The sequence below is a fragment of the Bombus affinis genome, chromosome 1 (genome assembly GCF_024516045.1).
Source record: "Bombus affinis isolate iyBomAffi1 chromosome 1, iyBomAffi1.2, whole genome shotgun sequence".
Taxonomy (NCBI): domain Eukaryota; kingdom Metazoa; phylum Arthropoda; class Insecta; order Hymenoptera; family Apidae; genus Bombus; species Bombus affinis.
In genome coordinates, this window is record NC_066344.1 from 275,308 (window position 1) to 299,315 (window position 24,008).

A 24,008-nucleotide genomic window follows, 5' to 3' on the forward strand; every position below is an offset into this window, starting at 1 on the left:
CCAGACACGCGGTTTCCATTACACCGTTACCTTGTAAATTTTGCCACAGGGAAAACCATACGGATTTCGCTCGACTCGTGATATATATAAAATCCTGCTGCCAACTCTACAGCGTTAACATCTGTCTGCAAAATCTTTGGAAACTCGTTGGAAAACCGGACGTCCGTCCTGAAATCCGCGACAGCTTTGCAAGAGGATTAAACGGAAACAAGGTATACAGGCGTGTCGCGGCAGAAAACAACGGCAACTATCCGAAACACGAACCCACGTCGGAGATGGTCGGGAGTCGGACGGACGAAGCTCGGCGAAAAAAAAGGCTGGCGAAAACCATGGAACGGCGAGGGTTCGCGCGGCAACGATCGGCATTTCGAACGATGAGCGTGCATTCGGTGCCACGGCAGAGCTTCGATGCCTGTTACTAGGTGGACAACGAACATCCGCCCTGCAAACAGCGATTATCCCGGTTGTGTCCGCGGCGCAACAAGCCCTTTCAACGCGGCCGCGCGCGCTTGTTCGAGCGTTTGCAGAGACCCGTTACCGTTAGTCGGCAACCGGCAAGAGGAGTCGGGCGATTACGATTTCGTGGCACGTGGGCACGAATCCGGAAGTCGACCGACATCGTTCGCCGATTCTGCAGGGATTCCTCGGTTTCGGCGAATTCCAATAGCCGGCCTCTGATCGTCCAACACGTTTCTACTCTGTCTTCTCTGTTTCTCTTTCGCGCGTGTAACTCGTTTAAGCTCGCCGCGCGTTTCTATACGTTCCGCAGAAATGTATTCTGCCGTCCCCGAGGATGACAACAGAGCAGTCGTTACGGATGGACGTTTCCTATGTGTTTCGCGTTCGAGTCACAGCCACCTGTTGTTTGTTGCAAAGCGGGTTGCAAAAATGGAACTGAGAGGGAAAACGTAGCCGAAGCTTCGATATTTCCTCGGGCATAGTTTGACTTACGCTGGTTGTTTCGTCGAAATATCCTGTCGAGAAAGGACTAAGAGTTTGTTCTGGGAGGAAAAAACGAAAAAAAAAAGAAGAAAAAGAAAGAAGTAAGAGAAAGAATACGAGCGAAATAAAAATTTTATGTTCGAAACGTTTGCCTAATAACGCGTCAGAAACAACATTGAAAAACGTTGGAAAATGTGACACGAACGGCCGAAAATGGAAAATTAAATTCTATAAAATATAAGCGAACGAATCGAGATGGAAGAAGCGCTGTTCCGTTTAAAGCTTGTTTTTTCGCCTTTGATTGTCGCGCTACGAACGATAAATTCACCATCGATTATCGGGAGGCGAACGATTTTCATGATGCCAGTTAATACGCGAGCGAGGTCGACCAGAGCGGCTGAAAAATGGGAAAAATTCGACGAAACAAGCGCGTCCAATTAATCCGGAAAAAGTACAACATATTCATTGCGCACAACATCGAAGGGGAAAATTCGAGCGAAGCCACGATAAGAGCCCCGTTGAACGCGCGGAGCGTTCCGATCGTCGATGGGAAAGTGTAAAAAAGGGAAATAAAAGAAGAAAGGACGGTAACACGCGGAGAACAAAGCGGTGTACGTACGTGAACACGTGCGTTTTGTATATCGTCGCGATGGGAAAACGAGACGAGGTTCGGCGAACATCGTAAACCTAATTCCACTCGGGGCGTGCCAAATAATCTGAACCGCGTCATAACTCAAAAGCGGCGTTGCCGCGGTCGTGAATTACGGCGCGTCCGTGGTCGAGCAGCGACGATTTTTTTCCTGAAAATTTTATTGCTAGCCTGCGCGTGCACCGCGTACGGATGCGCCACGCAAATTATTACGTTTGATATATTGCCGTGAAATTCTTCGTCGAAACTTTCTCCCTTTTCGCTTGTTTGGCAAACCGATAAACGCGATTTCACGCCAACGGCGGTCCCTTTCGTATCTCGCGTACGCGTGCAAGAGGAAACCGGAACGGTATTTTCATTTGCGACTCGGAGTTGCCGAAGATCGTCCTTCGACTCGTTCGGAACGTCGAGACAGAGACGGGAGACGAGCTTCGATCGATGATCGCTGATCCGACTTTCGCGAGTGCGAACGTTGACGCGAGTACGGCAACACGAGCAACCTCAAGCTGAAAAAAGACTCGAGCGAACTCGATTTCCTTCGTACATGTTCGAGAACACGTTCGTGGTACTCGAAAACAGTTTCCGCCTCGACGATCCTTTCGCGAATCACCCGGATACCCTGTAAAACGCCGTTAATACTGATCCAAAATTTTGTATGCGTGTGTGTGCGTGCGCGCGGGCGAGACGCAGAGCGTTTCTCGAGACAGCGACGCGACGTATCGAACGAAAAATTCGAGGGATCGTGAAATTTGGGCCGTGGCGAGCTCGGAAGGATGTGCGGATTCGAGTTCACGCCTCGAGGCGGAGAAACTCTTAATGACGACGGCCGAGGTTCGGTCCTGACCTCGCCAGACCGTAAAGCAAACGTCGTTCGTCCGTGAATCGGCCGATGATCGACAGCAGTTGCGTTTACGATCGTCCGAATAGACGATCGACTACTAGACGGAGCTGTGCATCCTTTCGCTGCACGTCCGACGGTCCGCCATCCGCTGATCGTAATTCGTAAACCTAGCGCTCGATCAGACTAGACAGATAGCCCTGGAAGAACGATCGATTCGTTTAGTACCTAGATTCTAGATGAACCGACATTGCCGCTTGATCGGTGCGACGCCAGCCTGGTTCGCGATACACGACCAACCTTGCGCTGATTCTTTGAACAAATTTGGAGAGAAATGTGTACGTCTTCTTCCTGGACGAAGAAGATGAGGGGTGAGTCACGGTGAAAAATGTACGAGTGTTTTCCAGTCGGTTATTCGTATCGATTGGTCGAGTATCGCGAAGCAACGCGTGCGATCGAACTCTTAAAAATCGGCTACACAACGATAACGAATACAGGACGAGAAGACGGAGCGAGCGGTTGCCTGGTCACGCGTGTTAGGCTCTACGACACCTTTCAAAAAATATCTACTTTCCGCGCGTGTCCAGCGCGTGTTCTGACCAACCCTCGTTTCCGCCTACTCATATCCGCGTCTCTATACCTGTATTATATATAATACGTGGACATTTACGTACGTGTGTGTCCGTTGGTTTTCGCTTTTTCCAGAGTTGGTGTACAAATTTATACACACACATATATACACACATATATATATATATATATATATATGTATATTTAACGTGTCTGTACATGGGGTTAGGTGAGGCCCATACCGGCTCTCTCGTAATCTCGCACAGTTCACCAGTCTTAAACACCGAGTTAACGTTATCATCACTACGGTAGAATTGCTATAACCTTTCGTCGGAACTTTGCAGACGGGATAGAGCGTGTTCGTTTGATGCGAAACCGACGAGCAGTAGACTCTAATAACGATACAATTGGTTAGCCTAAGGAGGAAGTGACCAGGAGATGGAACGGTGGATGAAGGGGGTGAAGGATGCTATGAACTTGAGCAGATATCGAACGAGTCTTCTCGAGGGACTCGTAAACCAGAAGAGTATTCTCGTTTCTTCTCCGTCGTATCCTTTTTTCGCTTCGAAAGCACGCTTTTCTCTCTCGCACTTTGCGCTCGTCTTACCGCTTACGGTGGCTGCAAACGAGTTGCTATTCCACGCATTTGCACGCTCTTACTTTTAAACGTACCGTGTACTATGAAAGACGTACATTTTAACGAGGCAAAAGAGTTTGCGTTTGTTAACGGAAGAATATTCTTAAGCTTTAAGGTCGGTAGTACACCATTCGGTATTTTATTCTCCACTACACGCTCCTTTGTAATTTCTTTCGTTTCTTACACTTTGACACACACTCGTCCCACTCGTCCATACTATGTACATACAAACAATTTCTCTCAACTATTTCATCGAGAATTCCCGCGCTATCAAACGCATAACTTTGACAAAGTTGACCACCGTTGCCAACCAGCGAGCAAAGTTACCGTTCGTTCCAGAAACGTTTCCAATTTCCGGCTGTAGTCGGGGTGACAGATCGCGATAATACGAGCGTAAAGGGCGAGCGTTCTTCGGTTCGTGGACAGATCAGCTTCGATCGGACTGCGCGATCGGTTCAGCCGGTTTTCAAAATTCCGACTGCGCTCGCGGCCGTTCGTTTGCGTTCGTCGGCTTCCGTAAGCTCTTGGAAAATTCGATTCCTCTGATCGGTGCACCGTTCGCGTAACCCTCGTTCCGGGAAATTCCATTGCCGAGCGAGGCTGGCGAGAATGGTCGAGATCCGCGTTCCGGAACCATGCGAAAATTCCCTGCACCAGTCACCATCGTATCGCCGACTTGCATCCACGTCGATCGTTCGACAGCGCCGAAAAATCGCTCGCTCGCTCGCTCGCTCTTCTATGTTGCGGATTTTGCTCGACTAACCGAGCTCGTATAATTTCAACGCAGAATTTCGTGAATTTCCCTATGCTCTCTTCTCCGACAAACAACTCGAATTTTTCGCCAAAAGTTCTATATACCGAAAACGGATTTTACGACGCTTTTCGCCTGGAAAAAGCTGGTGAAAAATCCGCTGCCGCGTTCGAACGTTGCCTCGCCCCCTCCCCCTCCTCCCACTTTGCGGGCTAGAAGACGATTTGATTAGCAACGCTGGCTGTTCTTCGAACACGGAGACCTGCTACTGACAAGAAATTATTATCCGCAGACACGTGATTCGGGACGCCTGGGAAGCCTCGCACCTGATTAATCCATTACGTTTCCGTTGCTCCGGCTCCTTTTGTTCCTGCTCAACCGGCATTTTGGCCGCGCGACGTCTGATATCTATTCTCGCAGACAACGACGACGACGTGGCTCTCCGTCGAGTTTCTTGTTCTGCCAATCGTGTCCGTGCCTCGTTTCCCTTGGATTAATTTGTCCGAACGTACGTCCCGACAGTTTCCTCGGTTCGTGTATGCGACAGATCCGCTGTGTCTGCTCTGCCCCCGGGAACCGAGATAATCGGATTCGAAACGACCCGGTGGCCTTCTCATCTATGCGCGAGCCGTCTTCGCGTCGTCGATCCCGAGGTTCTCTTAGACGTCCATCGCGTCGCCAACGTATCCCTCGTCGGGACTCTCCGGATGATGAGGCGGCTGAAGATCGTCCGCCCTGGCGGCGGCTGCCGCGGCAGCTTCCCGGGCAGTTTTGCTTAACAGCGATCTCGGCGACAGCGGCGTCGTCTCGCCTCTGTAGGCGGCTGGCGGAGAGGGAATGAACGGTACCTCGGGGAATACGGCGACCGGCGACACCGGGGATACAGGAAGCTGCTGTTGAATGGGTTGCTCGACCGGTTGAATCGGCTGCGATTGTTGAGCGGGGTAAGGGTATCCCTCGGCGGTGTACCTGGTGTCGGTTCGAGGCAGCACGGGGTCGTATCCTGGCGATCTGGCGAGGAACTCCGCTTCCCTCGAGTACCTGGCTGGTGGCGCGACCGCCGAACCTTCCACGGGCATCCTCTGCCTGAGACGCGGTAGCGTGCTCGCGGCGCTGAAAGGGATCTTCGGTAGGCCAAAGTTGAGCGGGTATCCGTCTTGATCGAGATAGCTCAGCTGTGGGATGTTCGCTGGTCGTAGATCGGGTTGCAGCGGGTATCCGGAGTCGTATTCCAGGATCTGTCTGTCACCGGGTTGATGGCGATACAACTGACCGTATCCGACGTCCGTCGTCTCTGGCACCTCGTTTATCAGATCTGGTTCCGTCAAATACTTGGAAACTGGGCTGCAGTACGGTTCCTCCAGGTTTCTGTGCTCTCTGCGTTCGAGAGTCGCGGCTCGGTTCAACTCTCGTTCGGTATACGACACCATCTGCTGGTGCTCGAGTCCGATCAAGCTGCCGTTGCCCTTTCTGCACGGCAAACTGCTGACGGTGTCCTTGGTGATAGGCATAACAGACTTGTTCTGCGATACAAGAGCTTTCGAGTTCCTTTTGCGGTCGCGACGACGTTTCCGCACGCAAAACACTATGCTACCGATCAGAGAGCCCAGGGCGAACAGAGTGCCCAGCAGAGCACCCGCAGCTATGGCCACCACGTATCCCGATCTCGAGCGATCGTTTGGCGGTTCCACGGTTATTTTCTCCTGCAACAGCACTCGCAAAGACAAATTCGCCTCCGCGGACCCCGCTCCGTTCTCCGCTATGCACGTGTACGTGCCCTCGTTCAAAGTCTCCACGGAGTAGAGTAGCAGAGTGCTGCTCGTGTTGATCCCGCCGCGCTGCCTGTAGACGTACCTGCAACGAATCGTCAAACTCAAATCAAAAAGTCGTGTTGCTTTTCTTATACTTTTCATACATAGATCTCTGCCGTAGAGATAGAGATAGATAGATAGATAGATAGATAGACAGACAGACAGACAGACAGATAAAGAGAGAAAGTGTGTGTGTGTGTGAGTGTGGACAACGCAAGTTGGCAGTTGGTAAGGGTGTAATGGCGAAGATGCAAGTTAACCTTTCGCCGCGATTGAATTCCGTTGCAAACATGCAGCCCGTATAATTTGAGATTGGAATGCTGTTCCCGCTAACGATAGCTCTGTTCGCCTTTCGTCGGAATTATGGCGATTAAAATGCCTTGGAAATTTCATGGAATCGCGCCATACGCGCTCCATTAAAAGCGAGCTTGTTTAAAAGCGTGCTGTGGAAAACGAGTCGCGACACACCGTTTGCGATGAAAACTGTATGGCGACCGCGATACGCCGGCTTCGCGCGGTTTGGCCGCGTTCGCCACCCTCCTTTTTCACTCTTCTGGCCGCCGTGCGCAATTTGAATTATTAACGAGGCGCAAGTATCGTTAACGGCGGGGTGAAAAGCACTCGTGCTTCGTGTCACTGGACAGGTATAACAGCCCTGGAAAAATTCACGCGGGAAAACCATTGAAATTCTACGGAGACGTCGTTAAAAATTCGTGGTACGAGGACGAAGCCGGCGTCGCCGCGCCGTTAATTAGAATACTTTCGTGATTAACGACCGTGACGAGCGTCTTTTCGAAGAGCTGGAATTCGACGTCGAATCGCGACGATGTTCGCAACGTAATTTTCACGGACAATTTGCCGGTGTAATAACAAGCTGCAAGAAACACGCGCTGGGTTGGCTATATCGCTGTAACGAGAAATTTTCAACGGAGGGAATACTCGAACGTTATCGAAGTTTTATTTAGATCGCGAAGGATCGCGACCGAACGCAGCTTCGTTCGCGATGCTTCTCGTTGGGTCGCGAGTCGCGTCGATGAGAATCAACAGCTGCAATTGCTTTTGCACGAGAAACTTTAACGTTTAACACGCGGTTCGACGATACTGGCAACGAATATTTCGAAGGTTTGGCGGTTCGGTGAGTCGATTGGTACTTTATTTAGCCAACTTTGAGATTGAAATTCGGAATGAGGCTGCACTTACCGGGGAAAGGTGGTAACCGAGGAAGCGGAGAGCGTGTCGTTCTCGTTCTGGAGTTCGCAGAGTTCGCCGTTGAACCACCAGGTGAGCTTAGCAGCTGGGACGGCGTAAACGTCGCACTTGAGCGTGACGTTGTCTCCCTCGTAGGCCTCTACTCGGTTCTGCAGCTCGATCCGTGGCAGGCAAGCGAGTTCGTTGACGGTCTTGATCTGTTTGCCGCGAAGTTTGGCAGGAGCGTCGCAGACGGGGTCGGACTCCTGAGGGGCGGCCGGCGCCGATTCCTTGAGCCAAGCTTGCGTGGCCTGCAGACGACAATCGCAGACCCAGGGATTGTTGTGCAGCGTGAGTCCCCGGAGGCTGCCGCCTAGGGGTAGCGTGCGTTCGGGCACGCGAGTCAACCGATTGCCGTCGAGTCGTAGCCACTCGAGCAGGTGAAGGCCGTCGAACGCCCCCTGCTCGATATTCTCCAGCCGGCAGTGGCTCAATTCCAGGTTGGTCAGATGCGGCAGATGCTGGAACGCTGCTGCACGGATCTCCCGTATAGGATTGCCGTTGAGCAGTAGCTTCATCAGATTCGAGTAGGAGGGGAAAGTTTCGCTAGGTATCTCCTCGATCAGATTCTCCGAGAGATCCAACTCCACCAGCCCCACCAGACCGACGAACGCTCTGGCTGCTATATGGCTGATGTGCGATCTACTCAGGTACAGTCGTTGCAGATTGATCAAGCCGAGCGCGTGAAAGCATTCCGGCGGCAGACTGACCAGATGATTGTTCGACAGATCCAGCACCTGGGTCTCCTCCCTGGCGCCTTGGGGAAGTCCCTTGAGGTCTCGATTCGCGCACTCTACCCACTCTTTCCCGCTCTTCCACTTGCACGTGCACATGTTCGGGCAGCCCTCCACCATCGGCCACGTCCACGATAACAGCATCATCGTCCCGAGAAGCGCCCCTCTCCACCACCAGGATCGCACACTCCAGCACATTGTGTTTCGTTCCTCGAGATCTCCAGCGACCCGTTCTCTCTCTCTCTCTCTCTCTCTATCTATCTATCTATCTATCTATCTATCTATCTCATCTTCTACTCGATCTCGTTTCACGCTTTCATCTCTACTTTGACCTTCCGCCGGTGCTTCGTCTCGCCGAAAACATCGTCAGCGATCCCCTCGTCCTCCAAGATAGTTGAACCGGTTTGCAAACTCGTCGGGCCGACGCGGCCGATCTCCTGAAACAACAACGATCATCGATCGATGATTAGTCAAAGCCGATTCCCGATCGTTCCAATGTACACTGAAAAAAAAAAAAAAAAAAAAAAAGAAATAACGAAGAAATTTGGAGTTAACGAGCGCCCCGTTCTACAACTTCTAACCGCGTAGGAGATGCCATACCTCCGGAGACGCTATTTCTTTACCTGCTGGTAGCAGCCCGATCGACGATATTTTCGTATCTAGGTAACTAATGGTGCTTCGTTTTAGACAGCTGGCTCGCAGTATGCACATGCTCTCCGTAAATGAGCGCTCCTATCCCACCCGTCTGCATATACATGCTCTTTAAAACGACGAGGTTAGCGCGTTCATCATCGTACAAAAATTTATGAGCTTACAACGAACACACGAAAAATAGGTCAGAAGGTTCCATCGAGGCTTTATATTTTTCAAACGAGCTCGTTCTATTTGCTACTTTGCCAGTTCCGGGTTCGTCGTGTCTAACGAAAAGCAAAAAAAAAAAAAAAAAGAAAAAAGAGAAAGAAAAAACGAAGAAGCAGTAAAAAGGAAAGAAAGAGAGAAAGAAAGATACGTAAAGTAAAACAAGGAACGCTTTTCGCCGCTCGACGATTAATTTATAACAACGACGTGAAAGCATCGACCTCGCACAACGAGGCGTGTAATTGGTTGGAAATTCAGCGTTCGTGGCACCCATGAAACAGACACCGTTGACGTTTCCATGGATCGGCGTAGGTACTGTTCTCTAATTGACGTAGTGCGTATTGATAATTAATCGTCCGACCCTGCGGTACATTTTGAACGAGGTATCGGAGCGCGTACCGATCGACGCGTCACGCCGCATCGACGCAAAGCGAGTAAGTAGGCGGCATGTGTACTTGAAAATTAAGCCGTGATAGTGGCGTCCTTAGTTGCAAGACGCGGGATCCGGGATCGTTTCTCCGTAGGACACCGAGTCTCGATCGTAAACCCGGAGGCTCGTAAAGTTGGCGCGGTACCTTTCCTATAATCGATTCATCTCGCCGAAACGATCGTCGTTTCAACGACTGACGTTCTCCGCGGCGGGAACCTATCTCGTTCCCTCCTAAATGTTTGATTAGTCATCGACGAACGATCTACGGATTTGTTGCGATGAAATTCCCCGTGGGGATGAAAATTCAACGGCGTAGCGTTATTATCGCGAGAAACGAAATAGCTATTAGTTAGAATTAACCGTTCTAAGCTACCATCGGAAACAGATAGAGCGTTTTGCCGATGGATCAGATCGAGTAACGAGAATTCGATCTTCTGGCTGAGAGAAAGCTGACAACCTTGACGAAAACGGAGTACGCAAAGCTGCCCGTCCGTACGTCTCGCCCGTAAAAGTGCGATGAGAAATTGGCGAGGTGGATCGAGTTCTGCCGGCGAGAGAACCGGGCTTATTTTATGGAAAAATCTGGCCCACGTTAGGCTGCGCAAAACTTGGAAAATCTTGGCGAGACGGGGTGCGAGGACGAGAGAAGGGATTCAACGAGAGTAGGAAAGTGTGTAGTCGGAGGACTTTGAAAGTGGGAGTCGAGAGACGATGGGGAAACCGAGAAGGAGCAAGAAAGAGCAGAGTGTATCGCGTTGCGAGGAAACTGGTCGCATAAACGAGAAGTTAATCCCTTTAGGAAGTGTTTTTGCAGCTTTGATATGCTCGCGCCACCGTGTCGTTTCGTATTCCGAACGGACGAGTCCTCTTCTCGAGTGGATATCGCGGAGGAAAGCGCGGGTTTCGCGAAAACCGGAGTTTCGCCGCGGTAGACGGAGTAAATGGAAATTGTTCCTCTTCGACGTGTTAAATCCACCACCGTGGTAAATCCTCTTTGCCGCGATGTCGAAGTGCTGAAATCGCGGTCCATTAGCGAAATCTCCAAGATCGAGCGAATACAAGCACGGGTCAAGAGCTGTTCGATATCGATGAAGGTAGAATCCTCGTTTAGTCGAACATTTGACGAGAGACGCGAGAAAGAGTATCGGAAAAGAAACGGAAGATGAAATCCTCGGTCCGGCCAACGATCGAACACGAAACAGCGAGCAACTGCAACTATCGAATAACCGTGGAAACACAGTCGGAGCTGGGTTCGGAGTGCGCGAAAGAAAGCGTCGGCAAGTTGGCGAGGGAGAAACGGCGAGACGTTTCGTCGGCGAAAAAGGTGGCGGACGATGCGGACAACCGATGGAGCGGAGAGAGGGGAGTATAGCGAAGAGGCGAGGTACGAGGGGCGAGAGCGCGTGCATCCTGACGGCGAAGACGTCGACTGGAGAAGAAACACTCGTGGCGGCGCGGGGTGACGACCGATATCAGGATATCGGAATATCGAGCGGCCGCGACGTGGCGTGGCGGTTAGGCGCGCAAACCCCACGATTTTTCGTGGCTTTATTCCAGCATGCCCCGTTCAACGAGGTTTCCCAGCGGCTCTGGTGCAAAGGGAGGCCTCGAGGATATTGCCTGCTCGACATTTCCAATCCAATATCTACTATCGCCACTTTTTTTCCTCCGCAATTCCGACGATGCTCCTTCTAACGCGCTAACGTTTCCCCTGCCTCTGGCAAACCAACGTCTTTGCGTCGTTCCTCGTCGATCGGATCCAGCGGACCACACGGCATTAAGAATATCGCGCTTCTTCGATGCCCGCATCGTTGGCATGTTCATAGTGCAGACTGTCGAGCGAAATTTATTACTGCCGCTGTTCGCGGAAACTATCGTAGACGGCCTTTCCGCCTCTCTCTTCCGAGTTTGTCCGGTTTAATAAGCAACGGTCTAAGTCGACTTTTCTATCGTACGCCAAGGGAATACGTCGATGGTAGAGGAAGAAGGTTCTCTGTACGCAGCACGTTCCTACTTTGCACGGGCCTAATCGAAATGCGCGTCGAGGGAAAGCTTCCATTGCCAAGACTTCTATCTCCGTGGGATCGTTTGGGTCGAATAAACAAATGGGGACGCTCGACAGACACCTCGTAGAATTCGTAAAGACGAAGAGGAGTGGCACAGGCCTACGCCACTAATGAAATTCGAACCTAAATACCTCTGACGTCGAAACGCTTGAAATACCGTGGCAATTCCACTCGTATTTCCTGATTTTGTCGAATTCCCTCTCTTACCGAATAAGCTTTCGGATCGTTCTTTATCGGTTCGTGACGTAAAACCTGTAGATGACAGAAAAAGAAAAATAAACGGAGGTACAGGCGAACAACGTTCGAGGAATTTCTCCGTCTGAACTTGAAACAGAGAGAAGAATCGATTAAATGAAAGGATACGAGGCGCGCGAAACATTGCACATGGATGATAAATTGCTCGTTCGGCGATATCCGGTCACCGAATATCATCGAAAACCATTCGGTTCGACTGAAATTTCATGGACTTTTTAGCGACGTTAAACGAAACGACTTCTACTTTTCGAACGGCGGCCAGAATACTTTCACCGGTTCGCCGAGATATCCAACGGTTAAACGACCGCTCTTTAAAACGCGCAAGAAATTGCCAGATACTAGGTATAAAACGCGCTGTGTCACGGCTGTTTCTTCGTCCGTTCTAGTCGAACCAGCCCCGACAACCTAGCCATTCGTGCGAAAATGAAAGAGCAGACGAAAAATGGAAATTCGATGTATTCTCGATAGCATTTCCGATAAACTGAATGCCGCGCCGCGTCTTCGAGAATCCAACTTCGAGTTTCTTGCCTGCCGCGAAAAAGGTAATGGTCTCTATCGCGACACGAACTCAACGACGAGCGTTCGTCGAGAGGAAGAAAAACGCCAGTGGGGAAATATTCGCAGACTTGACGAGATACGGGCATCGCTCGAAGATGGAAAATGCTAGTGGAACGAAAGAAACGGTGATTCTACGTTCGAATTAAATATCATGCGAACGAATTGTTTACGAACGCAAATTGTTACGTTCGCAACGTTCGTATTTTCGTGGCTAGAGAAACAACGTGTCGTATCGGATCGGATCCTTGCGAAAGTTTCTTTCGTTTTAGAAGGAAACGACAGACGCGCAACATTTCTTGCCGCGATAGAATCGCGCGTCTATTATTTCCTCGTAAAAGGAAAGAAAGTTTCGGGACGACCCGATACTTTGATCGTGCCAGTCGAGAATAAAGCGAATCGGGAAAAAAAGCAGAGACGGGGAGCGTTTCTCGGAGAGCGAGACAACGAGTAAGAATACAAACGAATTTAATTAACATCGACCCGTGATTGGCCACATTAAGCGTGGCTGGACAAAGGAGAAGCAGTGACAAAAGAGTCGACGAGATATTCGTTAAAGTTGCTTGCATCCGATCGAAGCTGTTGTTCGTGGCTCTTCTACCGAGAAAAAGGCCATCAAAGTCTTCGTCCTCGACTTACAATACCCTAGACGAACAAGAGGACAACCTACGGGTCTCTCATCGATCCGACCGAGTGGACCAAATCCACCCTTATTTCTCCCACTCCGCCGCTAGAGGTTCCCAAACTTTCGGATATTCGCTACTCTTTTTCCTTCTAATTTCCGAATATCTGCCGCGATCTTTTCTCCTGCAACGGGATTTCACTCGTTCCGAGTTTAATGAAATTAACGGGATATCGGACAGTCTGCGATTAGGTTATCGCTGATTTCGATGAACGAACGTTTCCTTCTTGAACACAGCAACCGTATGTATTGGTTGGCGTTCCGATTTCGAACGACCAGACCGTTTATCAAGTTTGAGAACCTCTTGCTTTTAACCCTCGTTCCCTCGTTCGCCCTTGGAATCTTCCACCTTTTCAATCTTCTCCTCGACCGTTCTTCTTCGGTTTACTCGGATTCTTTTCGTCTGCGGAAACCCAGAAGCGTAAACAACTACGACGCCGCACCGAAATCACTCGGACGCTGACGTCGAAAGACGCGGCTACTAATCCCGACGAGGAAACTGGCTTCCCTCTTGATGGTTGCTCCGGACTCTCTGTTCTCAAGCTTCTCGCTCGGATTTCATGCATTTAAAGCACCATTTATCAATTCTCTTGCCCAATTACAAGCACGATTATTCCGAGTCGCGTCCGTTATAAATCGGAAAGAACGGTACCTCGACGCGTGACAGGCTTACAAACCTTCCATGAAAGATGAATCCCGAGCCATTTTCGCGGCCAGTCGTAAACCTCGGCTTTTCGCGGTAAAACAGGTTTACCCAGCGTGACCAATTTTTTCTATCGGCGAAGATCGTTTCGGTTCGCGTTTCAAAAATTTCTGCTCGCGCGATTCGATTTCATAAAACTGAAAGAACGGAGATAACGGCGGATCAACCCTGGAATCGCGAATGTCCTCGTTCGATTCGCCAACGATCGATCTACGGAATTCGGCAATTTTACGCTCCGTTCGAGCAGATTGTATTTAAAAAAGACAAACGCGTCTCTTTTCCTCTCCTCGTCGGTCTGCCAAGGATAGAACAACGTCGGTGACGATTTCAAAGAATCGTGTCGTACGAAAGAAGACAAACAAAAAAAAAAAAAGAAAAAGAAAAAGAAAAGAAGAAAAGAAAGAAGAAAGAAAGAATTTTCCCTTCATCTTCTGCCTTCTGCCTTTCTTACCGTACAAAATCCGTTTTCGCGATAACTTTTGCTATTCTTTCGCATGGCTCGAGATTCATTCGTTGACGTTATCGCTACGTTTAATGCATCCTTGGCATGCTACGTATCGTCTCGATTCTTGATACGTGACGAAGCTTTGATGTCTCTGCTCGTTCCGTTATAAGTATCCCTTCCGAAATGAAAAATATAGATTTCCGTTTATAAGATGGTTCGATTGGCGAAATTGAATGCGATCGGAGGCTAATAAGGTATGAAAAACTCGTTTCGTCCTGGGTTTTCTATTACGTTTCTATTACGTATTCTCAAATTCGCGACTAATAGAACAATTGGGAAACGAGTTGACTGGTAAAAAGTAAAAAGTAAAAAGTAAGATACAAGTATTCCAATAAGTGTCACGCGGATTCTGACCGAAGATTGAAAAGCCAAGATTATCGAAAAGGAGATCGGATTTGTGACAATCTGTTTTGGAGTACCGGATACTGGTGATCGATTTTGCGGAATCGATTCGCGTTCAAGCAATCGGCCATGATAAGCGTCCAAGTACGGTCGATGTACAGCGAAGTTGGAGAGGGAAGCTGGCGTTCACCGGCAAGATGCGAGTTCCTCGCTACGTTTCCCGCATAATTATACCGTAATTCGGGTCACCAGTGAATCCCACGGAGTCTAACCTAGTTTCCGATGCGATGCAACTTCCGTATCGGACGTTATCGTCCTTTCGTTTTCCTGCTTTCGGTGTCGCGGTACGATCCGTTTCGAAAGGACGAGATAATTTATAACTGATACACGACGAAGCCATCTTCGAAATGCTCTTCCAGCAGAATTATTCACGGATACGTGCGCGATGCCAACGAATGCTTAAAGAAACTGACGATAATCGATACCGAGACGGCAACGCGTGCTAGCACCGCTAGCGAACAAAGAAGAACAACATTTCGAATTACGCTTAACACTTTGACGACCGGAGACGCGAATTCGCGTCTTACGTGTGAGCATGTTTGCGCCAAGAGTTTCGTCCGATTCTACGGAAAGGTAACGGATCGTTCGCGTTATCCAGTCTTTTTAAAGATATTCTTATGGCGGTGATCGAGAAGCTCGGAAATCTTGCCCACGTTGTTCCATCTCACCGGCACGGCCGGCCCCAACAGCCAAACTTTTGGCAAAGTTTTCGAAATGCGAGTGGATTGTTGGTAAGAGATCGCGACGTCCCGCTGCAGAGGAAAATTGATCGACGGTGACTAGACTCTATACTTTTACCGAGCGTCCCTCGAACAATTATAATAAGAGGAGTGTCCGGTTGCGGATTGACGAAGCGAATGGACGGTGCCACGGAGATCGCGGTTCCTGTCGTAAATAACGCTTCATCGTTTAGCGTGAAGTCAATTTCACGGTTCGAAAAGGAAACTTCGATTACAGCGCGTTCTATCGTAGACCGAACGCTAATCCCGGCCTGGATAACGGTGCGACGATTCGATAACGGTTCGAACGGAGAAAACGCGATGATAATTTCACTGGATAAGACAAATAGGGGGAAAGTATGTGCGCGAATGGAAGGACGACGACGAGCAATAGCAGGATACCGGGTCGCATCTGACGTTGCGCAATCTTTTAACATAACCCGCTCCGTCGAAGCGTAAAATTAGCGAATGCCGGGATCGATCGACACCACATCGTTTCCCGCACCACGAACGGTTCGTCCTGTGCGACCGCGAGAACGCTCTGGAAACGCTCTGCGGGGTTGACTCGATGAAGCATTACCCTATTACGATGGTCGTTCGACGCTCCTCCGAACTGAATTACCAAGCAGTCCGTCCGTTCTTCCGCCAATGGAAGGAAATGGAACGGCTTTGTTCGTCTCGTTAGGCGAACAGCTTCCTAGAAAATGTTCGCTCTCCGACCTGACGATATTGTTTTTCGCGTTGTCGACGTTCATAACGCCAAGCGATTGTCATCACGACCGATGATATCGTCGATGTTTGATCGTGTATTTTGCAGATTTTGAAAAGATTTAGCCTGAATATCGTGACGAGCAACGAGACGTAACCGTGCTTTCGTGTTTGTATCGTATTTGTCAGGAATTTTCGGGCAAGCAGAGAAATAGCGGCACGCAAATCCGCGTCTCGTTCTCTCGAAAAGCTCGGATCCAGATTCCGTGAAAGCGTGTTACAGCGTTTGCGAACGGACGGTGAAATCCTCGAAGCCGTCGATCGCTCCGTCGTCCGTAATTTTATTACGTCTATGCGGTCCGAAGCGCCGCGCCGTACGGAGTTTCTCTAGTCGTCTCTAACGTCCTGTGGCGCGCAGTCTAGCAGGATTAATTCGCGCTTCGTTCCATGCTCGCGTAACCCAAGGTGACCGGTAATATCCGCCGGCTTTGGGAAGCGTCGAGGCGAATATCGAGCGAACGTTCGGCCGAGAACCCGTCGTCCTTCGTGGCCGCGTAACATTTGCAATCCATTAGGAATATCGAGGAGCTTGGCGAGTTGCCGATGCGAAAGACGCGTCCTTTATCCACCTCGAATTCATCGGACGGATCAGAGGTGCCTCCGATCGAATTACATCGATTAGTTGATTAACGGCCGTTGCTGTCGATTCGTTTGGTATCCGAGGAGCTCGATCGTTCGTTCGTCGGTGTACGCGTGAAAAGGTTGTCGAATCGAGCGTTTCCGATTGTTCGATCAATCGAGTAGTTTGGTTTTCCAGAGATTCGCGCGCAATGATCGTTCTATCTGTATCTCGAATCGACAACTCGAAGCCCCTTTGTGTCCGCAGGAAAATGTCTAATGGAATAAAAGCAGGTTCGAGCCATTAAGCACCGGCAGCTAATTAAAAACAGGACGTTTCCTTAAGCAGTGCTGCTCGTTCCTCCCTCGTTGTTCGAGATCGTTTTCTATCGATGGAACTCGAACCGATTAACCCCAACTTCGGATTGCTTCGGATAATCGAGTTCTACCATCTCTCCTCGCGACTTGCGCTTAAACTAACGAATGGATTTCGGTTAATGAGCGACTAACGCCGAAAAAGACTAGTTTTTCGAAATAGTTTCGAAAGACGCTTCTCTTACCGAACGATGCTGCGTCACTGGCTCGCAGACTATCTTCGTAAAAGAATCGATATTTCGGAATGAAAACATTTTCTAGAAAATTTGTAAAGTCGATCGAGTCGGATTTCGTTTCTCCTAGTTTCGTTCTATCCTCCCTCGAATAGTTTTCCTTCCGAAAAAATCGAACTAATCCAGTATATGGCGACCGACGACACGCTTGGTGGCGATAGAAAGGCAATTTCCCCGGCGACGCCCTCTCGATCGCCCTCGAACGTACTGTCGATGCTTGGCGCGCATCGTTACCGCGAACCGAGTTCCCTCTGGTTCTTAGCGAATCCTGCAGATCCGTGACGCTTTTTGCGCGACACTGTTCGCAGGCTTCGCGGGCTTTCTCGATACGGCAGAATGACGGAATGTCGTCCGGCGGACAGGGCGTCGTCATCCTCGCTGGCGCTTTACGAGCTCCACTCCACTTCCATAATCCGTCGCTCCGTCTCGTCCCATTTCGGTCTCGCGGCCAACAACTAACGGCAATTTTAGTCTCTCGTTAACGGGCCCGCGATAAACCGTCCGCCGTTTTAACGACTTGCTTCCGCATGCCTGTCCCTCGGCGGAACACGGGAACGTCGCGACGTTGAGAATTCCGCTTGTCCGTTTTATTCGTCGTTCGGCTTTTGGCCGAGGTTCGTCGGCAAGAAGAGTAAACGAAGACCAGTTTCCGAGAGAAACCTCGTAACTAGAAAACGGTACAGCGTCAAGTGCAACCGTCGAAATTGAGTTTTTGCTCGTTTTTCCACAAATCTTTTTCTTTTTTTCTTTTTTTGTCTAACCCAAAGTCGTCAACGTGCAAGTTTAGAGATACAGGAACGCAGATTTATGGCGTTAAACTCTGGTTCACGCTGACGAGTTTTAATAACCTGAAAGGCAAAGTTCCGATTTTCGAAAGTTTCGCGTTTCAACGAAACGTTCTCCGCCTTCGTCGAGATCAGACTTAGGCAACGGCGAGCGAAACAAACGTTGCACCGTTTGCGACGATTCGGCCGACTTCGTTAACTCGAGCGCTTCAACGACCGTTTGTCGCGATATCGTCGATTTTACGACTGCGTTGCCTGCAACGTCCGCGAAGCGGCCGAGTAGTCTGCGACAGTCTGCCTTTTTCAGCTACGAAACTCTCGCGCCTCGATCAGCGTTTTAACGTATTAAACGGAAATTACGTTTCCTCGATGATCGACCCTGTTTCGATCGTGAAACATCGATATTAAGAGCTGGTGAAACGAACGAGATCGCGCTCGTGGCGGTCGATCGAAGCGGAAACTGAAGATCGTCGAGAAAACGCCGTTTCGACGAACGAGAGCACCGAAGGGGCAAAGGCGTGGATCGTCGACGCGGAAACGTTTAACGCTTTCAACGATCGAGAACTCGTCTCTGTAAATCGCGGCCATTGTGTCGCATTACCAACGGCAAGAATAAAATATTAATATCGCTGAACGAAACGTGACGAAACCGTGACAAAAACGAACGAATCGTAAGCGGTAAGCCACTGCCCTCGACCTCAGTCTGCGCTGTAAACCTCCGGCTATTACGGTTATCTGCAGTGCGTTAGGTCTGGCAATCGCACTGTACCGTGCTATCGTGCCCCTGGTATCGTTCGACGTGCCACGGTTCTTCTCATCGTGACTGTAATTACGCCTACCTGTCGGGATATTGCTTTTAACGTACGTGCTTCTATCCGGTTACTTTCGCGCGTCGACTGTCCCGTGCGAGATAACCTCGCGGTAACGAGTACCATTGGTTAGGCGACAGAATAGCGGAATCAGTTTGGTTCGAGCATCGTAGCTGCCGAAAGATCGAAACATCGGTTCTTTGGCGGAGATCTCTCAGCGAACGATGGAACGCGTTAGGTCGCTGGAAAAGGGGAAAGAGTTGTCAACGGCGAATTCGTTCCGTCTCGACGGAAGTGTAAATTTCGTGAAACGTTATAGCAGACTGCGTAGCAACGGTAATCCCGATGCAAACAAAGAAAGCGGTCCGGCCGGACGAATATAATTATCGAAATGAACTTTGCCGAAAGTTTACACGGTAAATTCCATTATCCTGTTGTGTTAACGAGTCCCTGTAAATATTGCCATGGCGTTATTTTATCACGGGATCGTCGAAACCATGCCAAACATAATTATCTAGATGCTCGGCCGTGTAACCGTACATAGCCAGACGCGTCTGGGAAACGGCGTGCAGCGGTGCCGCTCGCGCTACGCTGTAGAAAATCTGAAACGATGCGAGGACGATCGATTCTGTGCGACCGTGAGAGTCCGGCGAAAATATTCAAACTCGTGAACGTATTAACGAAATTAGGCTGGCAATATACACTAAAAGCATAACCGGCCGCTCCCGTTACCGTCGTTTCCACCGCTATTTTAATCGCTGCCATTAATACCCCCCCCCCCTCCATTAATACAGTTGTCCTATTATCGACCTGATAATTATTATTCAGGTGCGCGATACGAGTCAAGAAGGTGATGTCGTTACCGAAGTTAAACGATAGCTGCTCGCTTCGGGCAACGATATCGCGATCCGGTCACGACGATTTCCCATCCCATTTCGTCTAGCGTGGTAGTCTCGAGGTCCGCTGTTTTATTTCGTCTAGCGTGGTGGTTTCGATCGCCGCTGTTACTTGGCAGAGTAGGGAAGAAACTAAAGCGAAGATTTTTAGCTCGCGGTGCCGTTTATTCGAAACGTCCCGAACAAAGCTGTTGGGTTGTTACTCGTTAAAACGATCTAATGCAGGGTTCGATATCGTCGCTTATCTTCTGCCGTACGTTCCCCGACATCTCGCGATATTTACAGAGTAGACTAACCAGGATATTTCACAGTCCCGTAAGTTCCAACAATAGGAAAAAATATGCCACCGGACGCGTATTCCAGGGGCACACGGCGAAATCGAACAAGCGAAGTAAGTGGAAAAAGTTGCTGACATCGTCGAGCATCGATGGCACGATGGAAGGCGCTCTGGCTTCTCGCAAAAATGGCGCGGGTTCGAGTCCCCAAGGGGCTCAACCCCCCCCCCCCTCGCCCTCGTTCTTTTCGCGAAATTTACACAAGGATTTTCTTCAAGCTACGTGAAACGGTACAAAAAGAGCCGAGAAGAAGGAGACAGAGACGTCGTTCGTTCAATTTGTATCCTGTGGAAACGCAAGAATTATTCGATTCTTCGATGTTTGAAATGTCAAGAGAGGAAGAGAGAGAGAGAGAAAGGGAGAGAGAGAGAGAGAAGAGAGACGGAGCTTCGAGAATCCTCCTTTTCTTCGTATTTACTTGTTTAAGGGTACTCGTTCTACTTCTATTATGCGGCAAATACATCTGCACCAACTTCTTCGTTCTTATAGAGACAAATGCACAAGTTCGGCGGATATAGTGTAGAACGTATATCGTCATTTTTATGAACCTGTCGGCAGATGTAGTTTGCATTTTATACCGAACCGAGGAAACAGGATTTATAGAGCGAATGCTTTTTTCCTCTTTCTTAGTAAATGTTTCTGCTCGACATTCTTCTATGCGAATACTCGAAGACGAATTCCCAAATAGAAATGGGAATAGCGACGACGAATTCAATTAAACGCCACGGTTCTTCCGAATCAATCTCGACGTTATGACTTCGATATTCCGTCCGAGAACATTCCAGAATACCCAATGAACTGTGGCACGAGTGACACGAGTCTTGAGAAATGGAATCGCTCGGCTTTCTCCGTGACGTCCTTCCATTCAAATTCCGTGGAATCTGCACGAGTGTAGCGGGCAAAGCCAAGGATGTTCTCCTTGATAAAAAGAGGAGCGTTCCTTCGCGATTCCATCGGTCTCTGACGTTCTTTCGGGTGAAAACCGGTTATTTCGACAGCGGGGTGCTCGATTTCTCGGTATCGCCGACAAAAGGGAACTTTGCGTTCCGCTCGCAGCCGCTCTGACAATGCCGAAGGGTGCTGCAACGCAGCCGTGAAAGCACACGGCACTCCTCGATACAGGAAAAACCTGTACTCTTTTTCGGGGATCGTTCGCGACACGGTCTTTCGCTTCCGCTTCCTTTGTTTCTGCGATTCGCCGTTTAATTCAAGGTAGAGTTTCGAGCGTTCGTCTCGCAGCTGTCCGACTTTTGCGCCGCCTCGTTTCAACGTTCGAAGCCGAAATAACGTGAAAGAGTTGGATCGATACGCGATAGATTCGCGAGAGAATGCCGATAAACTTGGTTTCCCGCCCGAAAGATATTTCACCACGCTCAACGAAACGAGAGTATTGCTGCTCGCGATTACAAATCGGAGATACGCGTCCCATCGAAAGCACGTACGATATGCAAACCATCCTTGCCATGGCGACGACGCATCGTACACCCTTGTTATTAGTATCGTTTTATCAAGTTCGGTTGGTCGTTTATCCAGCGAATCGACTCGTCTGCGACAGTTGCGGTGATGGGCCGTCCTCGAAAAATATTATACATGGGGGTGGGGGGATAACCGAGTTCTCTCCGCGGCGGCGAATTTAAATATAAATGGAAAACGCCGGCTACGTTAGATATTTTCAACCATGTTCGATCAGTTTACGAGTGGCATTCCCATTGCGCAGTTTCTCTGGGTCCAGATGCAAGTCGAACGCGAAACGGTTAACTTCGTTCTCGGTCTGTTTCAGTTTTGCCCGACTCCGTTCTGCCGACTCTCCAACCGCTATGTACCACGTTTGCTTTGCTAACCCTGCCAAAGGACGAACGAATTCTGTGGGAGCATCGACCGTTACCGAAATAGGTCTAATCGCGTCGCGACGTCAATTTTTAAGCGAGTCACCGGAGCCAAAATTCCCGGCACGTCAAGCGGTTCCCGGAGATTTTCTTCTCCTCCTCTTTGATATTTGCCAACGGTTCCGGCAAAGAACGTCTCTTTCCGACCAGCTCGGTTTTCCCGATAATCGAAATCGCGATTGCCGGCCGAAACTGCTCCGTCGGATAAAATTAGAACTTTCGAACGTTCGAGTTATCGATAGCGATACGCGACGTTACCGCGTCAACGACTTGATTCCTTCGGTTGTCGTCCTCCCTGTCGCTAAATCACGACGCCCGAATGAGACGATTATCTGGCGATCCAAGCCTCGATCGTCTCGGCTCGGTATCAAGACGAAGAGGCTGATTTCGCCGACGGTTTACGACGTCGATCTCGCGTTCGGTTCGCGCCCTAACAGCCACCGATCAACTTCGATTAATAATACATCCGTGGATGTTCGCGAAACCGGCAGGAAATTCGTCACTGGGTACGCGATTCGAACGCGAACGCTCGATTCGACCGATAGGCCACCTCTGCGAGACGAGCCCTGACACGTATGGAATTTAAATTATTGCCTTTCGTAGCAATCATCGTATCAACGATCAAGCCATCGTTCCCTTTACATCAGGAGCATTCGTTAGAGACGTCGATCTACGGATCGATCGGAACGGATCCTAGCGAATCGCGCCGATTTAAAGTCAGTGCCAGTGTTTTTCCAATTATCGCGAAACCGTAAATAGCAAGTTGGTCGTTGGTCACGAGTCTGTTCGTGGTTGATTCATATCCGCTTTGTCTCGTCGCGATGTCTTGTCTCGCCATAGGAAAAACTATTATTTCCGACATAAATTACTCGACTTGAAATATCGAATCTCGCGAGCATAACACATAGCTAGTGTATAGTCGTTCGAATCGAAACAAATCAAATTATTGCCGGTACGATACACATGGCGGATTACCGAGGCTGCGGATAGAAAAATGCGGTCCTGAAACTCAAGACACGCCGTGTGTCTAATGGGTGAACTCTCGGCAAGCCTGAATTTACGACGCGACTCTCGCGGGAAAGCCAAGAACAATGGCTTTTATTTTGCCTCTTTACTCTCGCGGAGAGAGTTATGAATCATACCGTACAGGAAACGATGTCGTTTCACGATATACTTTCACGTTGTGAGTCGCGGCCTATACGATCGCTGGAAAACTCCAAAGTATTCTTTATTCGAACGTCGCTCGCAGAGCTTTCGGTTTACGTTGAACCGATGGCCGTCGGAACCTTTCCGAACACTGGCCACCGAATTAGCTGTCAAATCCGCACAACGAAATGAACCAATTTCACATCGTTGCGTTATATAAAATTTATAGGTTTTTATACCGTTAACATTTCGAACGCAAGGAACACGTGCTCTCTCCTCTATGTTTTCAAATTAACGATGCACTCGTACGGTATACAGCGACGCTGGGTAAATTTCTGTGAAATTTAAAGCTCGTTGGCATGGATCATACGGAGCAGAAAAAAAAAGACGAGTCCGGAGAGAACAGCGCGCCAACTACATGTCGCGCGTATAGCGTACGGTCATCGGGTACGCGGGAACGCACTTTTCTCGTGTAATTTTTGTAGCGGCTCGTAGCCGGACAAAGGAAAAAACAGCGTATCTAAACAAGGTCCTAGGACAAAAATCAACGACGAACGTGATCTTCCCTCGATAGGTTTGCAGCGGTCTACGCTTCGTAACTATGTTTAGCGTAACTATGTTTTGCGAATCGTCTCAACGACGATTCGCAAGGAATACCTCGCGCTTCGAACGTAATCCCGCCGATGATCAGACATCATCTGCCTTACCGCGTACAATGAATAGCGCGACCGCACGACCGAGATTCGTCGAGCGAGGCAAATGGAGCCGCAATCGCGCGGTTCGATCGCATTACATCGAATTAAGACGTCGAGGGGAGCCAGGGACTAGCCGGTGGTCGGTCGATCGACCGGTGGTCGCTTTA

The 24,008-nt window shown here is 49.6% G+C and overlaps 2 protein-coding genes across 9 annotated transcripts in view; both read right to left on the reverse strand.

Moving 5' to 3' along the window:
• Window positions 1-3,180: 3,180 nt before the first annotated feature.
• Window positions 3,181-24,008, reverse strand: part of LOC126918724 (leucine-rich repeat-containing protein 24-like) — a 142,110-nt gene continuing 121,282 nt past the window's right edge. For 7 of the 8 annotated variants that reach the window (XM_050727054.1, XM_050727033.1, XM_050727044.1 and 4 more), the window contains 2 exons: window positions 7,399-8,617; window positions 3,181-6,241 (listed from right to left, as the gene is read on the reverse strand). In XM_050727054.1, coding sequence (XP_050583011.1) covers window positions 5,047-6,241; window positions 7,399-8,378 — 2,175 coding nt within the window. In that variant the 5' untranslated portion in view covers window positions 8,379-8,617 and the 3' untranslated portion in view covers window positions 3,181-5,046. Of the gene's footprint in view, window positions 6,242-7,398; window positions 8,618-8,803; window positions 9,135-24,008 lie in introns of those variants that run through there. The other variant, XM_050727065.1, reaches the window with a different exon arrangement.
• LOC126918905 (ejaculatory bulb-specific protein 3) overlaps window positions 23,956-24,008 on the reverse strand; it is a 142,806-nt gene continuing 142,753 nt past the window's right edge. Inside the window, exon 4 of the mRNA XM_050727486.1 lies at window positions 23,956-24,003. Within this exon, the coding sequence (XP_050583443.1) occupies window positions 23,971-24,003 (33 nt within the window). The 3' untranslated portion in view covers window positions 23,956-23,970. The remainder of the gene's footprint in view (window positions 24,004-24,008) is intronic.